This window comes from Fukomys damarensis, unplaced genomic scaffold, assembly GCF_012274545.1.
Source record: "Fukomys damarensis isolate Sample0158 unplaced genomic scaffold, DMR_v1.0_HiC HiC_scaffold_10, whole genome shotgun sequence".
NCBI classification, from domain to species: domain Eukaryota; kingdom Metazoa; phylum Chordata; class Mammalia; order Rodentia; family Bathyergidae; genus Fukomys; species Fukomys damarensis.
This window is the reverse complement of record NW_022900922.1, coordinates 36,374,561-36,391,344: the sequence shown is the minus strand read 5'-3', so window position 1 is coordinate 36,391,344 and position 16,784 is coordinate 36,374,561. Positions and strand designations below refer to the sequence as shown.

The following is a 16,784-nucleotide window of genomic DNA, read 5'->3' as shown; positions in this document are numbered from 1 at the left end:
ACATCGGGCAGAGCAGGGCCGTGGGGCAGGAGACGCTTCTGCGCTCGCTGCTGGAGACCAACGAGATCCCCTCGCTCATCCTGTGGGGACCGCCGGGCTGCGGCAAGGTGAGTGCGGCCCCGCCTGCCTGTCACCGAGCCGAAGCGCCCCTCCGCGCGTGAGCGGAGTCGGTGTGGCGTGGGAAGGTCACCCCTCACGCCCGCCGGGTTCCTAAGACACACCTGCAGCCTCTGAAGGTGGTGTCTGGATTCGCAGGCTTTATCCGAAGATGTGTGCGGACTCACATTCGTGCTCCCTCTGTGCCCTGCCCCACCTCGGCCTGATTTTTACTGACCCACTGCTCAGGGAAACGTGCTTCATAAGTTGTCAAGGTGGATGGTATATTCCGTTTGTATGTGTAAAGGTTCATCTCTGAGAGAGTAATTAAATCCTTATTTCTGTTGTGCTTCCTTGCTTACGCACTAGTTGGTTTAACACTGATTTCAGAAAAGAAAACTCTTCCTTCTGCAAGCCAGTTTCATCAAGCTTTCTCATAACTTTTCTCATATTTTGTGTGGTAGAGCAGCAGCAATGCTAATACCTGTATCAGGGACTGGCACAGGTGTGCAGGGGCACTTAGGGTACTGGGGGTCTAGAGAGCGTATCATTGGAAGAACACTTGAGAAAAAAATGAGGAAAAAGTACTCTTGAAAAAGAAGGCCAAGAGGTACTAGCAGTAGGATGTTCCTCTGTTTGCAGGTTAAGGGAGGAGAAAGAGCACCTGTGAGTGACAGAATTTGAGGTCAGGGTATAAAGAGCTCTAGCTTTGAGGTTCAGATTCCCATACACAGAGGCGTTCATAATTTCTCTCTCCCTCTCTCACAACTTAACCACAGTTCTCCTCAGTTCCTGGAATGCTTCTTGCTTTCCGTGCTTTCTTGTTTGTAGTGCTTTCATCTCCTGCCAGGCATAAGTCAAATGTGTTCCAAATATTGCACACGTGTTGGGGATTGAACCCAGGGCACTCACCCTACCCCTGAGCTCTCCCCGGTTCCCAGATAACAGTGTATGACCATGGAAGAGTTGATGTCTGTCCCTGCATGCTTAGTTGCTACCCCATTTGGCGGGGTGAGCAGTAGCATTCTAGGGAAATGTGAGGTGTTTATGTAAAATCAGGAGAACAGTAAGCTGCTGTTTATGTCCCAGACTGCAAGACAAGGTTTGTAGGGAGTGAGGGGTCCTAGAGGACCGAACACATGAGGTTTACTGGGCCAGGCTGCTCATGATGTGGCGGTGATCTGCTGCCAGCCTTATGACGCGAGAGACAGATCCCAAAAGGCAAGCATGCTGGGGCTGGATAAAGAAGCAGTGATAGTGTCTAGTGGTGCTATGCACTTAAAATAAAATGCCACTTTGTCATTTAGGAGCAGATTTGCCTCTCAGTAAGCACTCTTCCATTTTTCTTAATTCCTGTTTTTACTACCGTGAGGCTAATAATGATTTAACAGCATCAAGCACTCATTAAATGTAGGCACTGGATGAACAGTCCTTTCCTTGGACTTGTCCTTTGCTTTCCACTAAGTGCTAACAATGAAGTGAACTTGCTCCTGTCCTTCCAGAGTGGACATTTTGAGTGTTTGGCAGTCAGCTCCAACAAGAGATAGTTGTCATTCACTCCTCTTCTTAGCTGTTAGCTGAGCTGCCCATTCTGGCTGTGGTTCCAGGCTCAGTTCCGTACCCAGGTCCTTCAGCTGCAGGACTTTGTTAGCTGGAGGAGAATTTTCTTTTGTCTTTGGTGGGAGATCACAGCTGTCACTTAGACTGCTAAATCAAGACAACCACTCTTCATTGGGATTCCAAAAATCTTAAAGAGTCCCCAAGAAAGAAATCAAAAGGAGTTAGGGATAGAAGAGAAAAGGTCACAGCCTAAGAGTTAGCTTCTTTTCTTCATATATATGTTTGGACTGTGTTTCTCTTTTAACATTTGAAAAGACACTAGCATTTCAGCTCATATCTCAACCTCAAAGCCGCCTTCAGAATTCAGGTTGCTGATGCTGCTTGTACCAAGCCTGCCAGTGGGAAGCTTTCCGGTCAGCTTTTGAAAGTGCCTGTGTGTTTTCTTTTTTAGACTACCTTGGCTCACATCATAGCCAACAACAGCAAGAAACACAGCATAAGGTTTGTTACATTGTCTGCAACAAATGCCAAGACAAATGATGTGCGAGATGTCATAAAACAAGCTCAGAATGAAAAGAGCTTTTTCAAAAGGAAAACCATCCTTTTTATTGATGAGATTCATCGGTTCAATAAATCCCAGCAGGTATATTAACTTCCTTTTCTGTCTTTTGGTCTTTATGTATCAAAATATAAAGTATCTGAGATCACTTTGAAAAGTATAAAGCATTAGAAGTCCTAGGGACTGTTAGGGTTAGCAGCTTTGACTACCATACAAAGAAGCATGGGCTTTTTTAGCCTATCTCCTTCCAGACCTCTCCCCAACACTTTCTGGTTTTTTTGTTTTGTTTTGTTTCTTGTTTGTGACAGGAAAATGGTCTCTGTAATAAATGAAATGCTTGGTATAGCTCTAATTGTTCCATATAAAAGAACAGGTTTGGATTAAGTTTCCAAGATTTAGAAAATTTTAATGTAAAATATTCAGTCATTGTGAATAGTTAAATTTGATTTTAAGATCATTATTTTAGCTTTTTAAATTTCTCCCATATTTTCAAAATTAGGGTCTATTTTCTGTGCCTTCATGCTCATGAAAGTGAACAATTCAATGATGTAGACATTACTGTTTATTTTAATAGCTTTCAGAAATAAACCAGGTAGCATTCTGCCTAATGTTGGCATTGTAGATTTCACCTGGGACCATTGACTCACTTTCATATTTCTGCATTAGACAGCATCTGGTGGTTTTAGATTTACCAGGTTTGTAGAAAGAATAACAACATGATTGAATATTTGCAGTGGAAGAGGGTTTTGGAAATACTGACATTTTTGTATTTTCTTTCACTTCTGTAAGTAAAGCTGTTATGTGTAAGCTGTGTGTCAGTTCAGCTTTGGGTAGAAGATACTTTTCTAAGTAAAGGAGTCATTTATATTAAAACTAAGAATTCTCCTCAGAGCTATTACCAGCAAGAGGTCTGGCTGAGACACTAGCACTCTAGCAGCTGTGTTTTACACTTAGAGCTCTTCCAAATGTTGTGTCCACATTGGGTGAATATACTCCAAAGGTAGAGATAAGGAAAGATGAAGGAATGGGTACCAACTTACATGGGGCTGCAGGTGGCCGTTGACAGGAATCGCTTTCTTCTGTTTCCTCCCATGATTAGGACACTTTCCTTCCTCACGTGGAGTGTGGGACGCTCACCCTGATTGGGGCGACCACTGAAAACCCTTCCTTCCAGGTCAACGCAGCTCTTCTGAGCCGCTGTCGAGTGATTGTTTTAGAGAAGCTTCCCGTAGAGGCGATGGTGACTATTCTAATGCGTGCGATCAACTCCCTGGGAATCCATGTCCTAGACTCCAGCCGTCCTTCTGACCCTCTGAGCCACAGCAGCAACAGCAGCTCTGAGTAAGTGGACAGTGTGCAGAGTTCAGGCACACACACTGGCTTGAGAACCTCCTGGCAGGGAACCAGAAGGTGCTGGGCCTCAAGCCAGAGAGGGGCAGGACCAGGAGAAATGCTGATCTGCCCTGATTGAAATGCTGAAGCAGGAAGGAAGTGCTCAGTTACCTTTGCAAACACTGCCTTTCTAGTAAGATGGGGGTTTTCTTACCTGGTAATAGGTATAACTAATTCATTAAGCTTTAATGGTCTCTGTAGTTTTAGTTCTTGGCTGTTGTCTTTTGTGTTCAGGGTGCTTCTCCTAGCTCGCAGTTTTTAAAGCTTAGGAGACTGTGGGAAATCTTACTGATTATTTTAAAAGTTTATGTGTCCCCCATTGGATGGAACAAATAGGTGTGTGCTTCCTAGGCTTAACAACTTACGGAGATTTATATAGATTCATATTTCATTTTCCACTGCAGTTTATTATTCTTTTAAAGCAGTAAGAAAAATTTAACTGTAACCATACCATTATTTAAACTTTGTTTCACCCCCAAGAGACCAAGCTCAGTTCCCTGAAAGTAAAGGAATATTTATTGAAATGGCATGTCGGGTTGTCTCCTTCCTTTTGATGACCAGTTTCCATAGCATGAGCACCATGCGTGTTCACTGATGCACAGGTGTGTATTTCATGGATAGTCAGCTTAATTTCCTGGGTCAGAGGTTTTCCTTTTTTATATTAGAACACATTCTTCCCAAGCCATTTGTTCATGTGTTGGCTGAAATATGCAGTAGAACATAATCTGTTTGGAGATGAGGCTACTGCCCTCCTCCTCATGCTGTGGACAACACAGCTGCTCTCGCCTGCCCTGAGGCCAACTTTTGGAGCCACTTTTCTTCGGGGATTAAAGTAGAAGGCATAGTTGTAGGCTCAGGGCTTAGGTTTCAGCAGTCTCTCTGTCTGGCCTCTCCCATTTGTTCCCATCCCACATGTAGGAAGAATGCTGCCATGTCTCATGAAAGCCTTGGAACATGTGGCAGTGGACCCCTGGGCAGAAGGAGATTGCTTCATCATAGAGCACAGTTGTGATGGGATGGCCATTAGAACTGTGCTGGAAATGAAGTCTGGAAGCTGCTGGTATCAGTCAGGTGTGCCTGTGCTTGGGAGACCCAGTAAGGGTTTGGGGGGCTCCTCCAAGGCACGGCACCCAGTACGGCCATCCCTCAGTACCTGTAGGGGACCCCCTCAAAGGTACCACAGTGCTTAACTCCTGGATATAAAGATGCAGTATGTACTATAACCTATATGCATCTTTTACGTTATCTTTAGACTTATTTTTTTCAAATTTTGCAGTGTTATAGGTGGAACCCAAAACCTTGCTCATGTCAGGCTGGACCACTGAGCTTTGTCCATACCTCTAGATTACTTACAGTACCTAATGCGATGTAAACAAGATGTCAGTAGTGGTCATTCCATAGTGTTTAAGGGATAATGACAAGTAGGAAAGGGTCTGTAGTACAATACAGTGTTCTCAAGCCACGGTTGAATTTGAGGATTTGGAACCCATAGGTACTGAGGGTTAACTCTAATAAAGTTTTCATCATAGACTTGTATCAGCACGTGGTAAAGACAAATTGAAAGAAGAAAAAATTTTTCTGTTTTCTGAGTACTGCTTCTTACAGTCTACCTATAACTTTATATTGTGCCTTTCATTTATCCAGGGTAATTTTTGTTTTTTCTCATATCATTTCATGGGATTGAGTTACATACCTTCAGCATTTCCCCCTCCCTACTCACTGCTGTGAAATGAGAAAGTCAGTAGAATATGGATCTCATCCTTATAAAAAGCATTTCTGCATTTTAAAGTTTTTAAATGAGTGATTAGCAAGCACTCGCAAGTCTGAGGATACAGTGAAAGGGAAGATTTCATCTTCCTTCAGTTATTGAAACTGAGAGATACAAAAAGCATTCAGTGATTCTGAATCAGAGAAAACCTCCATCTGTCTGTACAGTTTTCCCACCATCCCTCATTTGGAATTGCTCCTAGACTTTCATTCTCCTTTGCTTTCTTATGTTCCCACCTTCCTCAGAGAGCTCTGAGCTTGCCTGCCTTATTTTTATCCCCAGTGTCAGGCCTAGCATATGTTATGTGCTTGGTAAATAGTGAATGAATATATCCAGCTTTCAATACAAGAGAAGTAGCTTAATTATTATTATTATTATTACTTTTAGTGTAGTCTAACATAAGGGATAATTACCCAGAAAAAGAGTCTTTTTCTTTAATACTGTTGCCCTTTTCATTAGCAGCAAGCAGAGTGAAAGGAAAGAATATTAGGCTTAAATCCATTAATTGGTCTACTTGTTAGCAATTGGCAAGAAGATAAGGTGAGAGATGTCATAGACCACAGAAAAACTTACATTGTAAATGAATTTCTGGAGAAAATACCTGCCACCCCACTTGCCATGGATGCTTAGGGTGGATTGTGTTGCCTTTCGGTTATGGTAGGTGAAATTTTACTTTCAGATCCCTATTGACTGGCATCAGCTGTGTGCCCAAGATCGTCCTTGTGCACATGACCAGATCTGGTTACACTAGTCCATTTGGAAGCGAAGACCCTCATCCCCAACAGTTACTTTCTCTATTGGGGAAGCTGTGAATGTGCCTCTGTGTCTTCCCGTCATGTCTAGGTTCCCTGGATGGCAGCTAGAACATGCACAGAGAAATCCTAGGTTGTGGAAGGCTGTGTGTGTCAGGTGGTGAGCAGGGGCACTGATCTCAACTTTACTTGAGGCCACTTAGGCCATTCCTAGTTGTACTTGAGGAGTTGTAAGTTCTCACAGTGTACTCAAATAGTTCCCATTACAGCTGGATACAAGTGTTTGGTTTGGTTCTGGGGATTGGACGGGGTCTTGTACATGCAAACAAGTACACTCTACCATGGAGCAACACCCCCAGCATGAGTCTTCCTCTTTAAAAAATGTGCCTCCCATGTTTATTTAGTAGAAACTGAAGTCCTGCATATGCTAGGCATTGACTGGGTGTTGAAAAGCACAATCCTGTGACTAGAGGTAGTACAGCCTGATCAGATCGTCTTGTAGTACTGTGCTTTGTTGAACTATATACAGACAGGCTGGGTGGGCAGAGAGAAGAGGCATTTAGAAAAGCAAACATTTCACCACCTACACGAGGGGAGCCAGGCTGAGTTCTGAAGGATAAGCAGCAAGCTTATCTATGCCATGATTACTCGGTCTGTATGGCTCATGAATGGCTGCCAAGTGTCTTGCTCTCTGAAAGCATTTTGGTCACATAATGCAAATAGTAAAGCATGCTGTCTGTGCTGGGTTAATTTTAGAAGTGAAGGAAAAAAATCCATGGTCTAAGGTATGATGAGCTTGTGCTGCTGAAAGTGGGAAAGTAAAGCAGGGTTTAATTTCCCTGCACTGCGTGCTGCTCTGAAGAGTTGTAGATCCCCAGGTCACAAGACACATGCATATTCAGAAGCACCCTAGAGAAGCATTTGGTTGTGGACCAGAAAAGAAGGTGGTGTAAGAAGCGTGGTCGCCTACTGCCCTTGTAGCTGCCAGGTTCCAGGAGCTGGACGGAAGAGCTGAATGGCTTCCATCCCTTCCAAGGGTGCAAAGCTTCACTTTGATTTGGGTTTTTCTCTCATCACCTGGAGAACAAAGGCCCAGACAAGATGGCCCCAAAAGACAGATCTTTTCTTTTTTTTTAAAGGTTTACATTGTTTGCCTGCCTTCAAATAACATTTTCTACCACTACATACAAAGGTAGTAGAACATGGGAACTAAAGGTCCTGATCAGAGTGAATTGTGGGTACAGAATAGGTTTTTGGTGATTTTTTCTTCCAAGGTAAAAGGGTACAGAAATACAGTACAGCAAAGCCTGTAATCCCATCATCCAGGAGGCTGACAGGAGGATTTCAAGATCAAGGCTAGCCCAGAGCGACATAGACCCCATGTCAAAGCAACAATAACAAAAGTACGTTAAGATAGCTGAATTAATATAAAGAAAACAGTTAAGACACGTTAGCTAATCTGAGCATAAAGAAAAAAAGGTGTGTTAAAATGATGCCATAAAAACACCAGAAATAGCTCTCATGGACCATGTTGGTTTCCTGTAACTGCTGTAACAAAGTACATTGTAACAAAGTACTGGAACTCAGGACCAAAATCAAGGAATGAGCAGCCACAGGACTACATAGCTGGTGGCTGCCTCACTCCATCTTCACATGAGCTCTGTGTCTTCTCTTTCTGCCTTTTAAAAGGACATTTGGTGCTCTGACTGGGAAATCCTTAGTTATGTCTCCAAAAACCGTATTGCCAAAAAAGCTCTCATATCTTTTGGGGTCACTGTTCCACCCACTCACTATCTGTCCCAGGTATATGGCGTAGTGTAACTTGGAAAGACATGGTTGGTTCTGTGAGATTTGACCAAGAAAATGACATCTATGAAATACATGTTCTTTCTTTGGGGAGAAAATGAGTTTTGTTTTTAACTTTCACTGGTTACCATGGAAACAGGGCTTGGGGCTCTTCCAAGATTTGCAGTTCTAGAGTCTGCTACCAACTAATTCAAATAGCTCTCATTACCTATTATTTGAGTATTTGTGTTATGACAAGCATTGCCCAAATAGTCTTTGTGCTTTATTTAATCCTCTGTCCAGCTTTGCTTTCTTTTTATTACATGAGGAAACTGAGACACGAGGTCAAGTAAGGTGCCCGCAATCACCCAGCCTAAACATGCAGTACCAGTTGTATAGGCCTATTGTTAACTGCTGAGTGACATCAGTTGCTAGGAGGATCTAGGCGCCAATGTGAAAGTGGCTGAAAAGCTCTCTACCTTTCTCCATGCACGTCTCTGTGTAAGGAAGCTAATTTATGAAGATCAGTATCAGCAGATCCCCTCTGCAGTGCAGCAGGAGGGCCTCTTACCAGACCTGCACATCACTACCCCATGCACTGTGCCCAGCATCTACCCCTGGAGTTCTGGCAGGCAGTAAACTTACTGTAATTAAACCACATCTATACCCGAGGAAGAAGGTTCTCTGCCCTGATATATACCCCTGGTTGAGACCCACTGTCAGCAGTGGTCACCCTGTCTGTGTAGTGTTCCTTTTCCTTAGTGAGGAAGACTGGGCAGTCTGGTTTGTAATTTAGTGATGGAGAGTTTAACCAAGCCATGTACTGTATGTTTTCTTGTCCTGCCATGAAACAACAGGTACATACATTTTTCACTCCTCCACCTTCAGTATCTAGCCACCTCATTAGGATTCTCCTCCAAATCGCAGTATTATCTACCAGGGTTGGGGGGGCAGAACTGTGCAGACAGACTTAAGGTCCCAGGAGAGAGAGGGAAAGGAGGGAACTTCCTGTATTTCCTCCTCTAGGGTCAGCGCTTCCTCCTAAGGGAGAGGAGCTAGGCTCTCTGTCTGCTTCATCTGGATCCTGTTGACCTAGAATCTGGTCTCCAGAGCATTTGTTTTAAACAGTTTTTCCTCCTATTAGTTTATTGCATTATAGCTCCATAATTTACTACCTGTTGCTTATTTCTCTGATAGGTTAGTATGAGACTTTTAGCAATCTGTCCCCAAGGTAATTTCATCTCATTTAATTGTTTTACCTTTGGAAGGTAACACAAACATTTTATATGTTTATACTTACATTTTAAATTGTGAAATTCTCTAGAACACTACTTTTTCAAAGATCTTTGTATAATAGTTACTGTTTGCTGAGGGGTTTTGTAAATATCAATACAAAAATCCCTTCCTTTATCCTTGGCATGAGTTTTTGATTTATTCCCCTTCCTAAGATCTCAGAATATTAGTTCATCTTATGAATCTTCAAAACTCAGTAGGCTGATTTAGGACATACTGGGTAGGAAGTAGAACCTGTAGAGCTTCCTGTACAGTGTTCTATGAATTTCCATTTTACAATATCCTCAGCGACCATGGTGTCACTAGCAGTCCTGTTTTATTACTAGAACAGAGTTGCTGACAGCTTCATTTGGTTTTAAAAATACTCTGCCCTGTGCTGGGTGTGAAGCTTGGAATGTGGCTCATTCCCAGGGGATGCAGATCACACTGAGCGAGAGCATGGTGGCTTTTGTGTGCAACAGAAAGCCTTAGACTTTGGTTAGAAGTTTAAGAACCCAAGGAAGGGCCCTGTTTCATAACTACCTAAAATACATAAGATTTCCAAAGCCTTTTTTACAGTACAGTGTTTATAAATCTCGGAAAATAAATGACAAATTCATGGGAAAAGGATAAATAATACCAAAATGCTAATTTTGAATTAGTCTAGGGATATATATACCAAAATATTGATTTTAAGGTAGAAGTGATTAGCATTTCTCCTTTTGAGTATTTTAAAATTTTAATATACATTTATTTTAGAAGTAATATTGAAGGTCTGAGTAAGGTGAAACTACACAGTCTGATCTCGAATTTGTTTAAAAACTTAGGTCCAAGTTTAATGGCCAAGTGGCTTGTTGAATCATGAGGGAAATCCAACAAATGACCTGGTAGCTGTTATCTCTAGGTGGTGGAGACAGGGGCTTTGCTTTCTATACTTAGGATTTTTAAAAAGTAATGTTTCACTCCGAGGTGGTGAGAAAGCGAAGGTAGTCCATTCTTTGTGCAGATACCAAGTGCCTGTTACCTGCCAGGCACCAGCATTAGGGAGAGAGAACAAACCAGACTCTTGCCACAGGTGCTCATATCCCATGGGGATGGAGAGATGACGGTGATTGTGAATAGCGCACCTTGTGGTTCTGGGTAGAAGGTGGTTCCCCATTTAGGACTGAGGGGTCTCCTGCCTTTACCCCTTCCTCCCCTCGGTGGTCTTCCAGCTTTCCAGGGAGGCAGGAGGCATTGCTTTTATTACTTCTGAGGCAGCTCTGGTTCTCTCTGCCTCCCCACCTGCACACAGGTAAGCATGCCCTTTCTGTGAGTGGTGGACTTCCATGTCCCCTCTTGCTGGCCTCTCCTTTTCACATTATCTATAGTACATCTTCTATCATTTTCATTTAAGTTATCTTCCAGAAAGTTCAGGTTCTGGTCAAGAGGTGGCTGGTTGGCCTTCTGCGGTGCCAGTTTAGGTGGCCCTGGTGTGTGCTGAGTAGTCTGGTACAGTCTCTGCTGAGAGGATGTAGTGCTCAGAAGGGAGGAGGACAAGTCTCCAGGCTGTATCCAGAGCTTGGGGGCCCACGGTCATGAGGAGTCTGAGGACAGTGGTTTGTTAGAAAGTCATTGAAGCCAGGTGTCCACATGGGGTGAGGCCCACGGTGAATAACTGGAAATCCTAGCCATCTTGGGTAAATTGGAGAAGGAGATGAAGCAGCCTTTAAGATGTAAGAAACAAGTCTTTCAGTGAGCAAAATATTATATTCATGTCGTCCCCAGGCAGCCTCGGGTGGAACCCAGGTAGACATACAATAAGTAATTCTGGGTTAACCCCAGCAGACAAGCTGGACCCCTCAGAACTTTCCCTCAGCCAGCCTGGTTGGTGCTTGTGTGTAGCTGATGTGAACGTCCTAGCAGACTTACTTTAGTGTAGATATTTCCAGATGATAATGACATGGGTGAACCATAAATTATTTTTTGCTTCACAAATGTGCGCCCAGCAGCCAGGAAATCATAAGACCCTTCTAAGTAATGTATTACCTAGCTTGCCTGACGAGCCTGGGAAGAGAAAATTTTGCTTAATCAGACTTGAAAAATAGTCACAATTAGACTTTCTTTGTGAAGATCCAGACTTAGAAGTAGGATGTTAAATTTTAATCCTGACCTTGGAGAGAGGTTAGGTGACTTACCCAAGATCTCCACACCAAGCCCTGGCATCTTCTGATCTGCTTCTAGGATAGTGATCTCTGCTGCTGCGTAGCGTCACGTGATCAGTACCCTCCATGGAGCACAGGGCAAGATCTTGAGGCCTGGTGCTAGGTCCTGCTGTGTCCAGGAACACTGGGGCCCTCGTTCATGATTTGTAAAAGGAGAGGACTGAACTATTTGACATGGAGCCTTTCAGAGCTAATACTCTGGTGCAGTGTCATCTCTCCCCTGCATGGAAGATGGCTTAAGCATTCCTGTGTTGTCTGGACACATGTAGCCTTAAAGTACATCTTCTGTTGCTATAGAGGTGCTCTGTTTGTAATGAGCTTTCGCTGTTCTGTAGCCTAGAACCAGGGAGCACACTTGTCAACAGTGACTTTCCAGGACATCAGCATTCTTTACACACTCCTAAGCTGGTGTGATACTCCCTGACCTACAAGATCTGTTCTTATTCTCCAGGATGCTTAATTGGCTACATTACTAATAGAGGTCAGAATAAGGGGCAAACACTTGGAACTAAGGTTGCTTTCCAGTGACTTCACTGAGGAGCCTAAGCTCCCCGAGATGCGCTGCAGCCTGAACGCGAAATGACTAACATTGGCTCTGTTGCAGGCCCTCCGTGTTCATAGAGGACAAAGCAGTAGACACCCTGGCTTACCTCAGTGACGGGGATGCCCGCACTGGCTTGAACGGACTTCAGCTGGCAGTGCTGGCCAGGCTAAGCTCCAGGAAGATGTTCTGTAAGAAGAGCGGACAGACGTATTCCCCGAGCAGGGTTCTGATCACCGAGAACGACGTGAAGGAAGGCCTCCAGCGATCCCACATTTTATATGACCGGGCAGGTGAGTAGCTGGAGTGTTGAACGGGAGACTGAGGAGGTAAGAGTGGCAGTCACACTCATTTCGAGGCACCTGAGGTTCAGCTGGGTCAAAACACACCACATATTCTCAGGTGGACCTGTGCACTGGGAATGGAATGGATCCTGCCCCCAGGGTTAACTTTCTGAAGAAAGGCACTGGGCAGAAGCTGCTCTGATGAGGGGCAGGAGGAATTTGGGGTCAAAAATCATAGGCTCCAGCCTTGTCTAACAGTGTCATTAGATTTTGGCCCATGCTGCCTGGTAGCTCCCTTTAGAGTAGAAGTGCTTTTGTAAACTCGTGCATTTAGCTAACTGGATAATTTTTGTGATCATCAGCCAAGCAGTAACAAGAAGACTTTTTCAGTAAATGGCTTAGTAGTTTGCTTGAGAGTTAAAATCCTTAGTTTCTAGTCTAAAAAATAATTCACATGGATCTTGATGGTTTTGTGTAACTTTTTTGAAAATGTAGTTATGTTGTATGCCCAAGGCTATGTAGAATGGTGTTGACAGACAGGAGGTGCCCTACTGCTTCTTAAGTCCTGAGCTGGCATTATTGAGCATGGTGAGCACAGCACGTTTGCATCTTGGAGGAGGTAGCAGATGAAGATAGTGCACTGAGATTAGGCTGGACTCTGTGGCTGGCTCTGAATGCTGCATAAAATTTCAGTAAATGGAAGAGAATTTCCACACCATCCAAGGTCCTGCTAGAAAGGGAAGCTGGTAATCGAACTTCCTGGGTCTGACAGCTTTGCTCTTTCTCTTGATTCACCTGGCAACAGGAGTCCTCCTGTCTGGTGGAGAAGAGGTAGAGGACTTTGGTCCCAGGTGCTGCCCCCTCCTGGGTGCACAAGCTCACTGCACAGCCTTGGAGAAGCGGCCTGCGCTCGTGGACCTCAGTGCCCTCACCTCACTGGGCACTGGGGGACTGAGGACACATGGACACATCGACACGCAGTCCCAGCTGCACTCTGACATGTGTCTCTCAGCAGGGCCCCTCACACGGCCTGCTTGTTCTGTGCTCTTGCCTGTCATGTCAACACCAAAAAGCCTGAAGTGAGACATCTAGATGTAGAGTGCTGTTTTGCATCTTAACCAAATAAAAAAACTGGAGCTAAGAACAGTGAACTGTTTCGGAGGTGACAGCCGTCCCGTGCTGACCTCTCCCTGTGCTGGGTTTCAGCAGTAGTCATCTTTCTGCCTTCTTGCCAGAGTCCTGGAGGAAGCTGCATGTGACTGGACTGTTCTTTCACACCTCATCAGATTATCATCTAAGTCCATGCAGTATGACATTTGCTAGCAATCATTGGGTTATTTACCGACTTTTAAAAATTCTCAAAATTATCTTAGGACATAGCTTAGTAACATCATCCCCATTTTACAGATATCAGGTCTTGCCTCATTTCACAAAGCAGATGGTAAAATCATCCTCAGAAAGACCTTCCTTCCCACCCTGGACTTGTCCCTGAGAGTCACGCCATGGAAGGGCCTGTCCTGGGGAGCCATGCCTGGTGGGAGTCACCTTGTCTCTAGCACATTCCCCACCCTGGAGGAGCTGGGGACATTGGAGACCTCGAGAAGCCCTGTGTGCACCCTTCTAATACCAGTGTACTCACTCTGTCCCTGACAACACAACAGCCTGTCTATCCTCAGGGGTTCCACAGATGGCGTATCATTCACATCCTCTAGATGGGTTCTTTTCAGGCTGTTCCTTAAGTAGACATAGAAGCATTGCCCTGGAACCCTGTTAGCTTAGACTCTTGGGTCTTTGTTTATGTCTGGAATGACAAAGATCCCGACCCCCAGAGTTCCTGTTGTACCTCTTAATGTCACCTAGCACATAGTTACCCACTAGTAGAATCTAGTGACTATTCAGATGTTTCAGCATCGGGGTTAAGAAATTTTGAGGTGCTAAACATTCTTTGTTGTGCATTGACATCAGGATTCTGTAGAAATGGGAGATTGTCAGTTATAAAGCAATGTGTAAGACAAGCACAAATGGGAAAGAGCACAGAATAAGAATGTAGCATGGCTCAGCATTTCTGTAGTGCTTACTCTGTGCCAAGGTCTGTCTTAACACAGCCCTAGGAGGTCAGTGGCAGTGGTGCTCCTGTTTTACAGATGAGAACCTGAGGAATAGGGAGGGTCAGGAACTTGCCCATGGCTGCTTGAGCTGTGGGTGTGAGTCCAGGCTGTGTGGCCCCAGAGCCTGTGCTCTGGCCCATGTACCAGTGGGGTTGCCTCGCATTGGCCAGGGGAAGCTGGGAGATGAGGAACCTTTGTTGAGGGCGTGTAACTTTGATAGATGGTGGGCGGGAGGTGATGTCCATCCCTCCATTCCCTCTGTGCTCTGCAGAGGAGCAGAGCACAGGGCATCCAGGCCAGGGTATAGGAGAGGGGCCAGAGTCCTGCAGAGCACCAGAAGGGACGCCTCCCAATCAGGATGCAGTGGACTGCACTGGGGTGCTCAGTTTGACCCCACCCATCTGGCCTGGGTCTCCTCAGAAATCCGACCCTCTGCAGGCCCTGCCGTCAGCATTTGGGGTCTTCCCCCTCTAGAAGGCCAGCATCTCATCACTTGCTCCCATCTCTGGCAGAAGGCCAAGTGTCATCTGACCAGTGTGTTCAGCCCAGGAGTTGGTCCTGGGCACAGTTGACATGGCTTGTGGGGAGCCCAGGGCATCTGTGTCTCTGGAAGGACTCACAGGAGCAGCCACCCCTCTGCTTCCTCGGGAGGTGTCCTGTCCTTGCACTTACAGGAGACGATGGTCAGAAAGTTGTGAAATGTGTGCCAATGCCACTGGTATTCCCTGAGGATTATTCATAATTCCTACCCTTAGATGGGTTTTTTCCATTTTACTGATTTGTTGTCATGTGAATCCAGTATAAAAATTAATAATGGGGTAAAACCAAATGGTATGGACTTTTAGGATGAGAGCTGTTAGTCCGTGACCCAGGCCCTGGAGTCCTGCCATTCAGGTGCCCCCACTCCAAGGCTGTGGTTTAAATGATCATGGGCTTGAGCTGTCAGGGAGGCAGCTGGAAATACTCAGGAACAAATAGGCTGTAAAAGCTGCCCGTGCCACCCGACCCTCCATCCTGGTGATTCCCACCAGGCCCCTGCTGTTTCCTCCAGCACACCACAAAGGCAAGGAAGAAGTGGAGTGTGGGGCCGCCCTCCACTGTCCCTGGCACATGCCCTGCCCTGTGGCAGAGGACAGTCTGCTTTTCAGGGTGCAGGCGCCCTCCCTGTCCCTCCCCTCTGTGTACATACTCAAGGTGGATGCCCCATGGCAGTAACCAGAAAACACAGTGAATGTTGAAATGTTAAAATTTTACTACATTGAAGAACACGTTGTCATTGATCCTGCCCAAATCCTTTCCCTCTCTTAAACACACTGAGCCCATCATTCTTGCCACTTTCTGCAGCAGCTCTGGAGTCCTCTTTAGTTGCACGTTCACAGCTGCCTCACTGTCCCAAATCCACTCAAAACACTTACCTTTCACCATCACTAACTTTGAAGAAGAGCCAGAAGTTTTACGGTATTAGATCTGGTGAATAAGATGATGAGAACAGGCCGATATGTTTTTACATGCCTGCCTTTTTATTGGATGGCATTCAGCGGTAGCATTTACTATATTTTTGATCACTTTGTGAAGACACCCAGGAAAAAAGACTTTGAAACTGCTTCAGAAAGTGGCAAGAATGATGCACCAGTGTGTTCGAAGTTGAGAAAGGATTTTGAGGGGGATCATGGCTATGTGTCTCACTGTATCTAGTTTTTAAAATTGGAAACATGAGCCACTGTATTTTCTGGTTGTACTGTGTACGCTGCTGAGGCATGTTCACAGGCTGCACCTCCCAGCAGGTGCAGTTCAAAGCCGACCTCGGCTCTCTGGGCCTCTTGGTGTGGGAAGGCCTGGCTGGGCGGCCCAGCAAGTGGTGCTCTCTCTGTGTGCAGGGGAGGAGCACTACAACTGCATCTCTGCCCTGCACAAGGCCATGCGCGGCTCCGACCAGAATGCCTCCCTCTACTGGCTGGCGCGCATGCTCGAGGGAGGAGAGGACCCTCTCTATGTGGCCAGGAGGCTGGTGAGGTTTGCCAGCGAGGACATCGGTGAGTGGTGGAGGCTCCCCGCACCCGGCCCCCTCGATGCAGGTATGGGGTGGAGGGAGTGTGGCCAATGCTGCCTGCAGCGTGTGCGGCACCGTGTGGGACTTGGAGAGCAGGCTTCCTGCAGCAGCCCAGCTCTCTGCTCTCGCTGTGTTTGTGCTTCATTTTCATAGTCTCCATCTTCTGTTTTCTCTTCAGGAATGTTCTTGGGAACACAAGTGGCAGCTCAGTCTTGACATAAAAGAAATATTTTCAGTTTGCTTTGTAGCCAGGCACAGAGGCCTCAACCAGCTCCTGGTTCAGAAGCAGAAGACTCTGGGCACTGTTTAAAGACAAAGACCCAAAGTGCTTTTCTTTTCTTTGTTTTTCATAAATGTTTTGCTTGGGTTTTTGTTTTTTGTTTTTTGGGTTTTTTTTTTTTTTTTTTTTTTTT

General features: G+C 45.3%; 1 protein-coding gene across 1 annotated transcript in view; it reads left to right on the top strand.

The window, feature by feature from the left end:
- The window catches only part of Wrnip1 (WRN helicase interacting protein 1), a 20,756-nt gene that overhangs the window by 2,070 nt on the left and 1,902 nt on the right, over positions 1 to 16,784 (top strand). The window contains exons 3-7 of the mRNA XM_033761791.1: positions 3 to 107; positions 2,108 to 2,299; positions 3,315 to 3,556; positions 11,993 to 12,222; positions 16,199 to 16,354. Of these exons, the coding sequence (XP_033617682.1) occupies positions 3 to 107; positions 2,108 to 2,299; positions 3,315 to 3,556; positions 11,993 to 12,222; positions 16,199 to 16,354 (925 nt within the window). The remainder of the gene's footprint in view (positions 1 to 2; positions 108 to 2,107; positions 2,300 to 3,314; positions 3,557 to 11,992; positions 12,223 to 16,198; positions 16,355 to 16,784) is intronic.